Source organism: Esox lucius, chromosome 5 (genome assembly GCF_011004845.1).
Source record: "Esox lucius isolate fEsoLuc1 chromosome 5, fEsoLuc1.pri, whole genome shotgun sequence".
Lineage (NCBI taxonomy): Eukaryota > Metazoa > Chordata > Actinopteri > Esociformes > Esocidae > Esox > Esox lucius.
The window spans coordinates 7,751,258-7,764,380 of NC_047573.1; the positions used below are offsets into that span (position 1 = coordinate 7,751,258).

The 13,123-nt window shown below is 45.7% G+C and overlaps 1 protein-coding gene across 31 annotated transcripts in view; it reads left to right on the top strand.

Moving 5' to 3' along the window:
• The window catches only part of LOC105006738 (neurexin-1a), a 389,916-nt gene that overhangs the window by 144,459 nt on the left and 232,334 nt on the right, over window positions 1–13,123 (top strand). For all 31 annotated transcript variants that reach the window (XM_034292318.1, XM_034292322.1, XM_034292324.1 and 28 more), the window contains 2 exons: window positions 1,911–2,177; window positions 2,323–2,497. In XM_034292318.1, coding sequence (XP_034148209.1) covers window positions 1,911–2,177; window positions 2,323–2,497 — 442 coding nt within the window. The remainder of the gene's footprint in view (window positions 1–1,910; window positions 2,178–2,322; window positions 2,498–13,123) is intronic.

A 13,123-nucleotide genomic window follows, 5' to 3' on the forward strand; every position in this document is an offset into this window, starting at 1 on the left:
ACCTCAACAGTCCACATCAGTGGAAAGGTCAAGCCAAGAGGTCCAAGCCACAAGGTCTGTAGACCTCTAAGAAATAGCCAAACTGAGGAACTGAATGAGTAGGGTCTTGAATAAGAAGGGTCTTAGAATGCACCAATGGGCAGCTTCAGAGTTTCTCTGCAGGGATGGGACCTATGCCAGAACATCTCTGCAGCACTCCATCAATCAGACCTTAATAGAAGATGGCTAGACGGAAACCACTCCTGAGTAAAAGGCTTATAAAATGCCATCTGAGAGCATGAGAAAATATTATTGTGGTCTATTGAGGCCAAAATTTTACGATTAGGACTGAATGCCACATGCTACATCAAGTGAAAACAAGGAGTCTCTCGTCACCTGAATAATACCAAAATACAGAGATGTCCTGGAAGAAACCCTGATCCAGAGCGCACTGTACCTCAGGCATGTCACTGACCTGGACGGGGGGGTTGCTGAATGTCATTCGCAGATTTTTATTCAGCTGCTGATTTGGCCGCTGTCTGTCTGTCTAATCCTGGCTGTGTACCCAAACACTCCCCACTTTCCATCCTAGTGTCCGAAGCGCTGCTGGTCCCGTGGTCAGCTCGTCTGGAGTGCGGGTTGCCTGCGAAGTCGGGCAACGGCAGTGTGTGTTCGCGGCGTTTCTTCACGGCTTGCCTGTCTAGGCGTGCTCGCGTGTGTGTGCGTGCGTGCGTACGCTTGTGTGTGTGTTTCGTGAACCTAATACATTTAGATGTTTGTAGATTGGTAATGAGAGGCACATCCATCATCAGCAGGGTTTATTTTAATCAGGTTTCCTGCTGAGGCCTTCCTCAGCATTTTTACCGCCACACCTGCATGGTGTACAGCTGTTAGCTCTCATCGCTCTCCGTCTCTAACCTCCCTCCCTCCCTCCCTCCCTCCCTAATCACCCGCCCGCCCACCCGCGTACCCTCCCTCTTCTTGGCCGAAAAACTGGGTTTTTCCGTGGTGCGTCGCGGCCCCCCCACCCCCCCGTGACGCCCACTGGGCCTCGCCCCCCGCTGCTGGCTAGGCGTCAGGCCGACACGTGGAGGGTCGCCATCAGGTGGGAGTCATGTGACCTGGCGTGCCGCAAGGATGGTGACAGCTGCCTGTTGGGAGGGGGGGGGGGGGGGGGGAGGGGGGGGGGATCCAGTGTATACCTTGTCGCGTTCAGAGGTTTTAATTTCTGGGGGTACCGGATTAAAAAGCCAAGCTAGGAGTCAGAAGGAAGAAGGAAAGTCTGAAGGAGAACGGCGTCTTGGTTACAACGAACCACCATGGCACACCAAGCCCAGTGTTCTGTTGTACACCGCACTGTGATGCGTGTTCACCGCTGCTATTTGCAAACCTAGATGGATTCACCTTTTCACAGAAAATATATATGCTAAGGTCGGCAATGTTAATACCACTGGCAGAAATGCTCAAGTTCAAGTATTTGTCCATGAATTACTGAGTGTTAAGTTTCCTAGAAAAGGCAGTGTTGGAAGTGCATTCACGTCATGCCCTTTTGAAAAGCTACGAGGAATACGGAGGTTTTCAAATCTATCCGAGTTGGATGTTTACATACAGAACAGAGTAAATTGACGTTTTAAAAACCACTTTGATGGGCGTTCTCCAAGCATCTCTTACATCTGCTAGAAACTGGGTTCTGCAAACACAGTTCCAACTCACACCTACACAGCTCACTTCCAGATATGGGGTACACTCAAAATGGTACTCTATAAAGTGCTCTGCCTTTGGCTTGCAATACACCTTTTTTAGTTAGGCATTTCTGGTCCTACAATTTCAAAAAAACGTTTTGTGTGCGAAATCGTCCTTTATTTTCTGTACAGTGTGCTGTCGATGGTCAGATTTATTCAGTGTTTCTTCCTCCCATTCCCTTAACTTAGGTTGTGTACAAAAACAATGACGTGCGGCTCGAGCTCTCCAAGCTGGCCAAACAGGGAGACGTCAAGATGAAGGTGCATGGCATTGTGGCATTCAAATGTGAAAATGTGGCGACCCTTGACCCCATCACCTTCGAGACACCAGAGTCTTTCATCACGCTGAACAAGTGGAACGCCAAAAAGACGGGCTCCATCTCCTTCGACTTCCGCACCACGGAGCCCAACGGCCTCATCCTCTTCAGCCATGGAAAGCCGAAACAGGCACCCAAGGTGTTATTTCATTAGGCACATAATTACACCCTCGAGTCATGTTATTGATCTCTTATATTGCTTGCTTGTTGATGATATACATGACTGGTTTCGCTGCAAAGGGTTGTGGTTTTAAATGCCCTTTTCACTCTTGATTTGATTAAAGGATTCCAAGAGCCCTTTGACACTGAAGGTGGATTTCTTTGCCATTGAGATGTTGGACGGTCACCTGTACCTGCTTTTGGACATGGGCTCAGGGACCACGAAGACCCGGGCGGTCAACAAGAAGGTCAACGATGGGGAGTGGTACCATGTGGACTTCCAGCGGGACGGGCGATCCGGTAAGAACCTCTCATTTGGTTGTTCTTATCGTGTGTGGATGACAGGGCCGGTTCCAGGCAGTCGCTTAGGGGCCCCCCCAGATGTTAGGTGAGCCTCAGCCGCTAGGGGAAAAGGGGTCCCCAGAAGGGTAGAGCTGGCGCTGGTGGGTGGACTTGTTAGACTGTTTGTCTGACCAATGAAATTTTAAATTGAGAACTGAAATTGCTGTCTGTCAACTGAGTGATTTCTGTCATTTTGTGAGCTTTTTGGTGTTTTTAAAACTTTTAATGTCTTACTTGATTTGCAAATCAAATAAGAAGGACAAAAAAAAAATTACAATTTCTTTCACATTTCTGATTGGTGATGGCCTGGGTTCCTGCTGTGTGAAACTGGCTCAAATTGAGATACCACATCTGTATCTTCTGTCATACGTTTGCCATATTACCACTGACCCCTCAAGTGTAACATCTTGCTGGGCCCTGCTGATTTGCTTATCTAAGCAGCAATTTGTTAGTGTGTATTTACAACCAAGGCCTTGGCAATGTCACTGGGCAAATGAGATACGCCCCCTAAACCCTGCCTACACCTCCCTTCCCAAAAGTGGAAATTAAATTAACTGTTTCACACACAGACAAAGACACACTACCCTCGATTATTAAAGACCTGTGCTAACTGTCTGATAGGGTTTTAAAGTGATTTATTTCTCTGAGTTCAGGGCTTCTACAGCAATAAAAATAAAATATGTAGTTCGAAAAAAGCCCTGATGTATTTAGTCTATTCCTCTAGACATTTTCACTCCCGCCACCATAATAAACACTAGCCTACAGCTATGTGAGTGATAATACCGAGGTTGTCACAGTGTAATGATTTTTTAAGTGAAGCCTATTCTAAGTTTAAGTTCTGCTTACAAAGTATGATAAGCTTTATAAACAAAGACAAGAGCAGACATAACAGATGCCGGAGCAGCTGAGAAGACAAATGTCTTGGGGAAAAACCTGAGCATGGTCGTTTTTTCAGCTAAATATTTGTATTTAATGGTTTTATTTAACCAAATTCTTCTCTTCTCCCAACATTTTGATGTCCAAATAATAATGAAGGCCTTGTTGCAGTAACTGCACAGCAGATTTTGGAGTGTTGAAGTTTGAGACATGTTTTTCACAGCACATCTCACCAAGACGTACTGCTTTTAATCACACTACTCAACTCAACCAGGACGTATGTCAAACGCCTTCAATATCAGCAGCAGCACCAAACCTTCAATATGACCTATGAAGTCCTGACACCCAACACTTTCTAAAACCTTTTTTTCCCCTTGTAACTTTCTAATAGCTGCCACCTATTTTTCAACCAATTGGATTGAAATAGAGCACATAATTGCCCCCCCTATCTTTCCTTCTCTTTTCTTATTCCCTCGCCCCATATTTTTTCGCTCCCTCACTTACTTTTCTAACTCACATTTTTATTCTCTCAATCCTCCTTTTCACACTTTCTTTTTCTGCATTTTGTCTGCGGCCCACCCTCTCCTTCCTGTCTCAGTCCTCGGTGAGTGGGAGACGGGGCGGCTGACTGAGAGCCATTCAATGCATTGCAACGTTCATCACAACCACCTACAGTACCATCAGGGGCCTCGTTCAAGTTTCTGCCTAACCTGGCACAGAGGGTTGTGGGGGGGGGGGGTTACGGGTGTACTGAACCAGAGGTAGCAGCACTGACTTGACTCCTCATATTTGACCCATACTGACACAGTCTGACTGTGGCAACGCCGGCGACCGAATGTTGTCAAAATTAGATTTGCCGCCCTGTTATCCGTCTAATAGCTCTGTCTTTAATCCCTTTTTCCCTCCACACCACTCCGTGTATATTTTCCTTGTTCCCAGCAACTCCACCAAGCCTTAGTTACACTTCTCTCACATTTCCACCTCCGCTGCCCGAGTTTCCATGGAAACGGGAGAGCAGTTCTCCCTCTGACTCTCTGTCTGTTTCTCTCTGTCCGTTTCATCCTTCCTTTCTCTTCCTCCCTCTCTTTTTCTCTCTGTCTCTCTCTGGGGTGAGAGTTTATGCACAGTGCTGAGCTGTGCAGTTAAGGCATTTCTGAACCGCTTCTTTCTCCTTGTTTAAATCTGAATTCTGGGTATTTCACTGGGCATCTCGAGAGGACAGAGAGAAAAGATGACATGAGAGGAAATAAGAGAAGACAAGAGGGTTGGATGAGGAGATGGAGAGGAGAAGAATAAAGGTGGAGAGGGAAGGAGGACATAAGGAGCCGAGACAGACCTAACATTTTTTGTTACATTCAAGTCATTTAGCAGACACTATTATCCAGAGGGTATAGGGTTTATTACCGTTGCATGTTTATACCCCATGGGAATCAAACCCATAACCTCCATGGGGAGAAGGAGAGGATATAGTAGGGAATAGGAGGAGATATGAAATGAGTGGAGGAGAAATGGAGGAAGGATATAGGAGAGGTGAGAAGGAGTGGAGGAGGAAAGGGGATAGGAGAGGAGGGGGCAGGAGGTAGGAGAGGAGAAATGATGGAGTCATGTCATGGAAGCTCTCCTCTCAATATTGCTGTGGCTAGAGTTCGTGTCTGCTTTGTAAATACTGACTTGCTGTGTTAACATGTAAATATAACCTTGAATGGCAATGATTTTCTTATAATGTTTACCCACTTAAACTTCTAGGCTGTTCTATGTAAATGCCAAAAAGTGCAATCCCGGAGATATCATTTGAAGGTCAAAATGATAAAATGACATTTAGAAAAAAAAGCTGTCTTAAACTGCTACGTGGCGCAGAGACGGGTCTGGGAATCAGAACACAAAACCACATTTAATCGGCAAATAAAGTTATGCTGGCTAGTCAGTGACTGCATATGAGACCAGAATTGACACTCTTTTGCGGTGTATACAGTGAGGGGTGGTTTTGCGGTGTATACAGTGAGGGGTGGTTTTGCGGTGTATACAGTGAGGGGTGGTTTTGCGGTGTATACAGTGAGGGGTTGTTTTGCGGTGTATACAGTGAGGGGTGGTTTTGCGGTGTATACAGTGAGGGGTGGTTTTGCGGTGTATACAGTGAGGGGTTGTTTTGCGGTGTATATAGTGAGGGGTTGTTTTGCGGTGTATACAGTGAGGGGTTGTTTTGCGGTGTATACAGTGAGGGGTGGTTTTGCGGTGTATACAGTGAGGGGTGGTTTTGCAGTGTCTGATGTATCACATTTTCATTTACATCACATGGATTGCCGGGTGCGTGTTTGTTGCTTACCTGGAGAACACATGGCACCAGGATGCACTATGGGAAGGAGGCAAGCTGGCAGAGGCAGTGTGATGCTTTGGGAAATGTTCTGCTGGGAAACCTTGGGTCCTGCAATGCATGTGATTGTTACCTTGACACGTACCACCTACCTGGGCATTGTTGCAGACCATGTACACCCCATAATGGCAATGGTATTCTCTGATGTCTTTGGCCTCTTTCAGCAAGGATAATGCGCCCTGCCACAAAGCAACAATGGTTCAGGAATGGTTTGAGGAACACAACAATGAGTTCAGTGTGTTGACTTGGCCTCCAAATTCCCCAGATCTCAGTTCAGGCGAGCATCTGTGGGATGTGCTGGACAAACAGGTCAGATCCATGGAGGCCCCACCTCGCAACATACAGGACTTAAAGGATCTGCTGCAAAGTGAAAATGTCCAAATTGGGCACAAAGGGTTAATATTTTGTGTGGCCACCATTATTTTCCAGCACTGCCTTAACCCTCTTGAGCATGGAGTTCACCAGAGCTTCACAGGTTGCCACTGGAGTCCTCTTCCACTCCATGACTACATCTCAGAGCTGGTGGATGTTAGAGATCTTGCGCTCCTCCACCTTCCGTCTGAGGATGCCTCACAGATGCTCAATAGATACATAACATCCCAGAGGATCTTAATTGGTTTGAGGTCTGGGGAAAGTGAGGGCCAGTCAGTGGCGTCAATGCCTTCGTCATCCAGGAACTGCCTACACACTCTGGCCACATGAGGCCGGGCATTGTCCTGCACCAGTAGGAACCCAGGGCCCACTCCATCAGCATAAGATCTGACGATGGGTCTGATGATTTCATCCCGGTACTTAAGAGCAGTTAGAGAACCGTTGGCTAGCACATGGAGGTCTGTGCGACCCACCAGGGATATGCCTCCCCAGACAATCACTGACCCACCTCCAGACCCATCATGCTGGATGATGTTGCAAGCAGGTTAACATTCACCATGGCGTCTCCAGAATCTTTCATGTCTTTCATATGTGCTCAGTGTGAACCTGCTCTCATTTGTGAAGAGAATGGGGGAACAAATGTTGGACCTGCCAATTCTGGTGTTTTCTGGTGAATGCCAATCAAGCTGCACTGTGCTGGACTGTGAGCACGGGTCCCACTAGAGGACGCCAGGCCACACTCATGAAGTCTGTTTCTGACAGTTTGGTGAGAAACATGCACACCAGTAGCCCACTGGTGGTCATTTTGTAGCGCTCTGGCAGTGCTCCTCCTGTTCCTCCTCGCACAAAGGAACAGATACTGGTCCTGTTGCTGGGTTGATGCCCTTCTACGGCCCAGTCCAGCTCTCCTCGTGTAACGGCCCGTCTCCTGGTATCTCCTCCATGCTCTTGAGACTGTACTGGGAGACACAGCAAACCTTATTGCGACGGCACGTATGGATGTGCCATCCTAGAGTAGCTGGACTATGTGTGGAGACCTGAATGGGCTACAGGATCTGCCTCATGCTACCAGTAGTGACAAGGACACTAGCAAATGCCAAACTAGAGAAGAATCAGTCAGGAAGGATAAGGAGAGAGCAATTGTCTATAGCCACCACCAATAAAACAATTCCCTTTGTGGGGGCTATCTTGCCTTTTGTTGCACCTGTTGTAACTTTCATTTGCACCAAACCAGGTGTCATTGATTCACAATCGCTAATGCTTCCAAACTAGACAGACTGATATCCCTGAAGTTAAATTGATGTTATACTGTGAAGATTACGTTTTCCCTTAAAATGATTTAGCATAGATTTAGATTTAGTGTATACGATGCAAGTATTAGGGCAGTACATTTTTTTTTCTCCTTTTGGCTCTGTAGTCCAAACATTTGGATTTCAATTTTAACAATTACTTTTGTTGAAGTGTAGATTCTCAGGTTTTGTTTATGAGGTTTTATGTACATCGGAGCTGTCAATGGCTCTAGGCTTTCGCCGTTGCCTTTGTCTGCTATTGGTGTCTGTCAGAATGACAGCGTTGAATAAAAGTCAAGAAAAATACATTATGCAGCTCAACATTTTGAATCATAGCCACAATATTAGTCTTACCAAAAAAATAAGTAACATTACTAATAGGAAGGGAAGCACAGCCTGGAAGGCCAAGGAGGACCTCAATAGTGTATGACTGAAGAATGCTTATTATAATGAAAGAATATTAAGAACACTCTCCAGGAGGTAGGGTGGATGTGTCAGCCATTGCTCTCTACACTTCACTGAGGCTACATTGCAAGGTACAAACCACTAGCTTTTGATGCAAATAACGGTGGAGTTTTGGATTGCTAAGCAAAAGGAGCCATTAATAAGATTTCCACCATGTAAATTATATATAAAAGTTTTTTGAGTATTTCCCAAATTGTTTGTTATTGTCAACTTAACATGCTCAGTAGTTTGTGTGTATACTCAATGTTTTTCTCTTATTTATTTTGGCCATGCGTTGCCAGATTTTGGCCATGCGTTTGGCCCAAAGACATTGGGATAAAACTCTGGAGAAAACTCAAGCAATGTAAGCTTCTCATCTATCTCCACCACCACTAGCCTAGCCTTTTGAGTATGTGAATTCCAAACTGAAAATAGTATAAATTCAACTTGTTTGCCAAGCTAGCTAGCTGTTATCTAGATAGCAGCTAAGGATATCTATAGTTGTAAAAGTACTCTTTCTGACATTTCCCCCCTTTTTTCCCTCAAATATCTCCTTTAATATCCAGATTTAAATAAAATTGAACATGCCTTTCATTTGCTGAAGATGGCGTTAAGACAGAAAGACCTCACTGGAAACACATTGGAAACATCAAATTACACATTGAATTCAAACATATTTTGTCATAAAAACTGTGCACAAAACGTATAATATTAAAATGAATTATAATAATTACAAGTTGTCACATATAGTATAGAAAAAACAGGGAACTGTGTTAGGCCATGAACACCACTTCTACAGCAACTAGCTGAAATTATACAAAACTCCACAGTCAATTCATTTTTAATGGTTTCTTTTTGCTCAACCACGTCTTTGAAGATTGGTCCTAATAATGCACTTTTTTACAATCAATTTATTTGTACTTTATGTATAAATATATTTTACCTTTTATGTCTTCAGTTATAAGCATTAGGTTTCACAAGTGATGGCTGCTATCATCTCTGAATCCATAGAGACATTCTACACAGCTAGCTCACCTGGAGGCTAAACTTTGGAAAAAACATCAGAGAAATGCTCTGAGAGTTGAAATATTAAGATACATATCTCCTCTCTTCCTGTTTCTTTGGAAACTTAACAACGTTGATACAATGATGCTGGATGAAGTCGGTATGCATTGCATTGCATCATCTTCCGCTTATCCGGGGCCGGGTCGCGGGGGCAGCAGTCTAAGCAGGGATGCCCAGACTTCCCTCTCCCCAGACACTTCCTCCAGCTCTTCCGGGGGGACACCGAGGCGTTCCCAGGCCAGCCGGGAGACATAGTCCCTCCAGCGTGTCCTAGGTCTTCCCCGGGGTCTCTTCCCGGTGGGACAGGACCGGAACACCTTCCCAGGAAGGCGTTCCGGAGGCATCCGAAACAGATGCCCAAGCCACCTCAGCTGACCCCTCTCAATGTGGAGGAGCAGCGGCTCTACTCTGAGCTCCTCCCGGGTGACCGAGCTTCTCACCCTATCTCTAAGGGATCGCCCAGCCACCCTGCGGAGAAAGCTCATTTCGGCCGCCTGTATCCGGGATCGGTATGTGATAATATAATTGTATTGCTGGTCACGTTGGCTGCATTGTGCTAGACCATTGGGCCAGCATTGTAATCCCTGAGCTGACAAAGTCACACATCTATAGTTGTTTCCTTAACCAGGGCACTTAACCCTAATTGCCTCTCTAAGTTGCTTGGTATGAAATAACCTGCTAAATGGCTCTAATGTAAAACTGGAATCTACCCAGTTTCCTGTTTCTGAGTGTCCTAACTGTTACAGGTCGAGTTTTAACACAAAGCTTTAGCCTGCCCCCATACCTTTTTTTCTGCTGATTTTCTTTCACCTACAGCCAATGTCATAGGACAACGAAAAACAGACTTAAAATCAGGCTGACCGCTCTGAGCAAGTGAGAGTAACTGGCATCATGTCAACACATTTCTGCAACTCCAGTGGATCCACAAGGTTTCCTAGTGACTGTCACAGTCAATAGGATCGCAAACACATCATCAAGCACCAACCTTTGATTCTACCCCAGGTGATTCCAGGTATTGAGGCACAAAGGGAGAAGGCTGATTCATGTCTCCTCTTTTTGTTCCGTGTTACAGTATATATTTTGACTGCATGGGCAGAATCTGAACACATCTGTAAAAATGTCACTTCTGTAGGTGAATATATTATTGATAATGATAACAGAACACACAGCCATTAATGTCTAAACTGCTGGCAACAAAAGTGAGTACACGCCTAAGTGAAAATGTCCAAATTGGGCCCAAAGTGTCAATATTTTGTGAAGCCACCATCATTTTCCAGCACTGCCTTAACCCTCTTGGGCATGGAGTTCACCAGAGCTTCACAGGTTGCCTCTGGAGTCCTCTTCCACCCCTCCAAGACAACATCACGGAGCTGGTGGATGTTAGAGACCTTGCGCTCCTCCACCTTCCGTTTGAGGATGCCCCATAGATCCTCAATAGGGTTTAGATCTGGAGACATGCTTGGTTAGTCCATCACATTTACCCTCAGCTTCTTTAGCAAGGCAGTGGTCTTCTTGGAGGTGTGGTTGGGGTCATTATCATGTTGGAATACTGCCCTGAGGCCCAGTCGCCGTGGGGAGGGGATCATGCTCTGCTTCAGTATGTCACAGTACAAGTTGGCATTCATGGTTCCCTAAATGAACTGTAGCTCCCCTGTGCCAGCAGCACTCATGCAGCCCCAGACCATGACACTCCCACCACCATGCTTGACTATAGGCAAGACACACTTGTCTTTGTACTCCTCACCTGGTTGCCGCCACACACGCTTGACACCATCTGAACCAAATAAGTTTATCTTGGTCTCATCTGACCACAGGACATGTTTCCAGTAATCCATGTCCTTAGTCTGCTTGTCTTCAGCAAACTGTTTGCAGGCTTTCTTGTGCATCATCTTTAGAACAGGCTTCCTTCTGGGACGACAGCCATTCAGATCAATTTGATGCAGTGTGCGGTGTATGGTCTGAGCACTGACAGGCTGACCCCCCACCCTTTCAACCTCTGCAGCAATGCTGGCAGCACTCATATGTCTATTTCCCAAAGACAACCTCTGGATATGACGCTGAGCACAACCACACAGCTTCTTTGGTGGACCATGGCGAGGCCTGTTCTGAGTGGAACCTGTCCTGTTAAACCGCTGTATGGTCTTGGCCACCGTGTTGCAGCTCAGTTTCAAGGTCTTGGCAATCTTCTTATAGCCCTTGGCAATCTTCTTATGTAGAGCAACAATATTTTTTTTTCCAGATCCTCAGAGAGTTCTTTGCCATGAGGTGCCATGTTGAACTTCCAGTGACCAGTATGAGGGAGTGTGAGAGTGATGACACCAAATTTAACACACCTGGTCATCCACAAATGAGACACTAACGAGTATAAATACATATTAATACTATATTAATTAGTGACATTAGCGAGTATGACATTGTGTTGGTCAGGTATATAGTTACACCTAACGCTCTACCTTCCCAACACAGTCATTCTGGTGCAGAGGAAAGGTCTAAGTTGAGGGTTGCTCAGCGCCTACCCTGCTTTAAGTTCTGGACACAAGCTCTTATCTACTCTAAAAGGTAGTGCTGGGAGCATAGTGTGAAGTTTTTCACCTTCCAAACCCTGCACCTCTCCTACCATGGGGTGCGTCCTTTTGCTCCAGCCCTACCTTTAAATAATTCATCCAATGAAAGTAATGTTTCAACACAGAACGACATGTCGCAGTCAGTCCCGAGAGGCAGTGAGTCACGAAACATAAGGCATCGTTCTGGGCTTTTAATCTGGCTGCGCGCACGCACACACACACACACACACACAAAATAATAATACTGTAACATAAGCCGCCCAGTCAGGTTTTAGCAATTAGCTTCATTCCAATTCCTCTCACCGTGCCACACTTCAATCAGATGTTACCCAGGACAGGATCCCAACGGTGGATTTCAGATTGTGTTATCACTGCACTGAGAGATCCATTTTAGAGCCTCTGGAGGATTCCCTTTATCTGTCCGCAATGCCAATGCCTATACCTTTTATACTGTCCTCCTTTAGAACATGACCCCTAGGGACACATTTATGTACAGCTACTACTGAAAGTGCTTTGTTTGGAAACTGTTTAGGATTTTAATAACGGTGTACTAATGAGTCTGTTATGAAAAAAGAAATCATGAGTGGCTCCTTAAATATCCTGAAACTGGTTAATTAAGACACAACAACAACATGCGGGTCCACAAAGAAACGAAAAATGTACTATGAAACAGTGAAAGAGCCCGTTTGCCACACAGCGACAGACGGGCCACTGCCATGCTCATCTACAGACTGGCCATCCAATCCTATCGGGAGCTTTGGCCAGATTCTGCTGTGTCGGCCTAACTGGATCATAGTAATCCACTGCTCTAACATGTGGTGATGTGGGCTGAGGGAAAGAGGTGTGTGTGTGTGTGTGTGTTGGTATCAGTGTTGGTCTTCTGTGGATTGGGGACATTGTCATTGGATGGCTGTGGCCTTGGGGGAGAGGGTGGTCTTGTGTGTCTGCTGGCCTTGATGAGGAAGTCCGGGGGGCCTAACACACACCACATACCGGTCTCTACAAGATCCTCTTATATCTTATTTAATGATTTAATGGTGCCTTTCTTCTTGGCCTTGTGGACTGAGTGAATTGGTCTAGTGTTATCGGGGCCTGGCGCAAGGGGGCCCTCATACAGATGTCTTCACCGTTTGTCTGTCTACTTCAGGTCGCAAGCCAAAGCCTTGCAGATCAAATATGTAGATCACGTCCGTCCAGTGAAACATGACGTTGGTTTCTCCATAGACTGAGCTGTGCCCACGATGGACTGTATGTTTAATGAATGTATCAAGAGAATAGGACACGTTTCCTGAAGGTAATGGAGACTGATGTAAGGACGTGTTGTAGGAGTGATAGTGGGTAGAAACGGGGAGAGTGTGTTATCATAAACAGTGATATAGATGCTGTTAATTGGGTGCTGTCAAGATGGCGGCCAGTGCGATTTATAATAAATTGTGTTGATGATTGATTACTCAACGTGGACTCTGCGTCCATTATTATCAGCCAAGCGTCAAGTTTGTCAAACCCTTTTCACCGGTTGGTGGCCGGACGTCTGAGCCTTCAGCGTTTGGAAGTTGAGAAATAGTGAGCGTCTCTTCTGCATGCCATGTTTTACATTCATCCA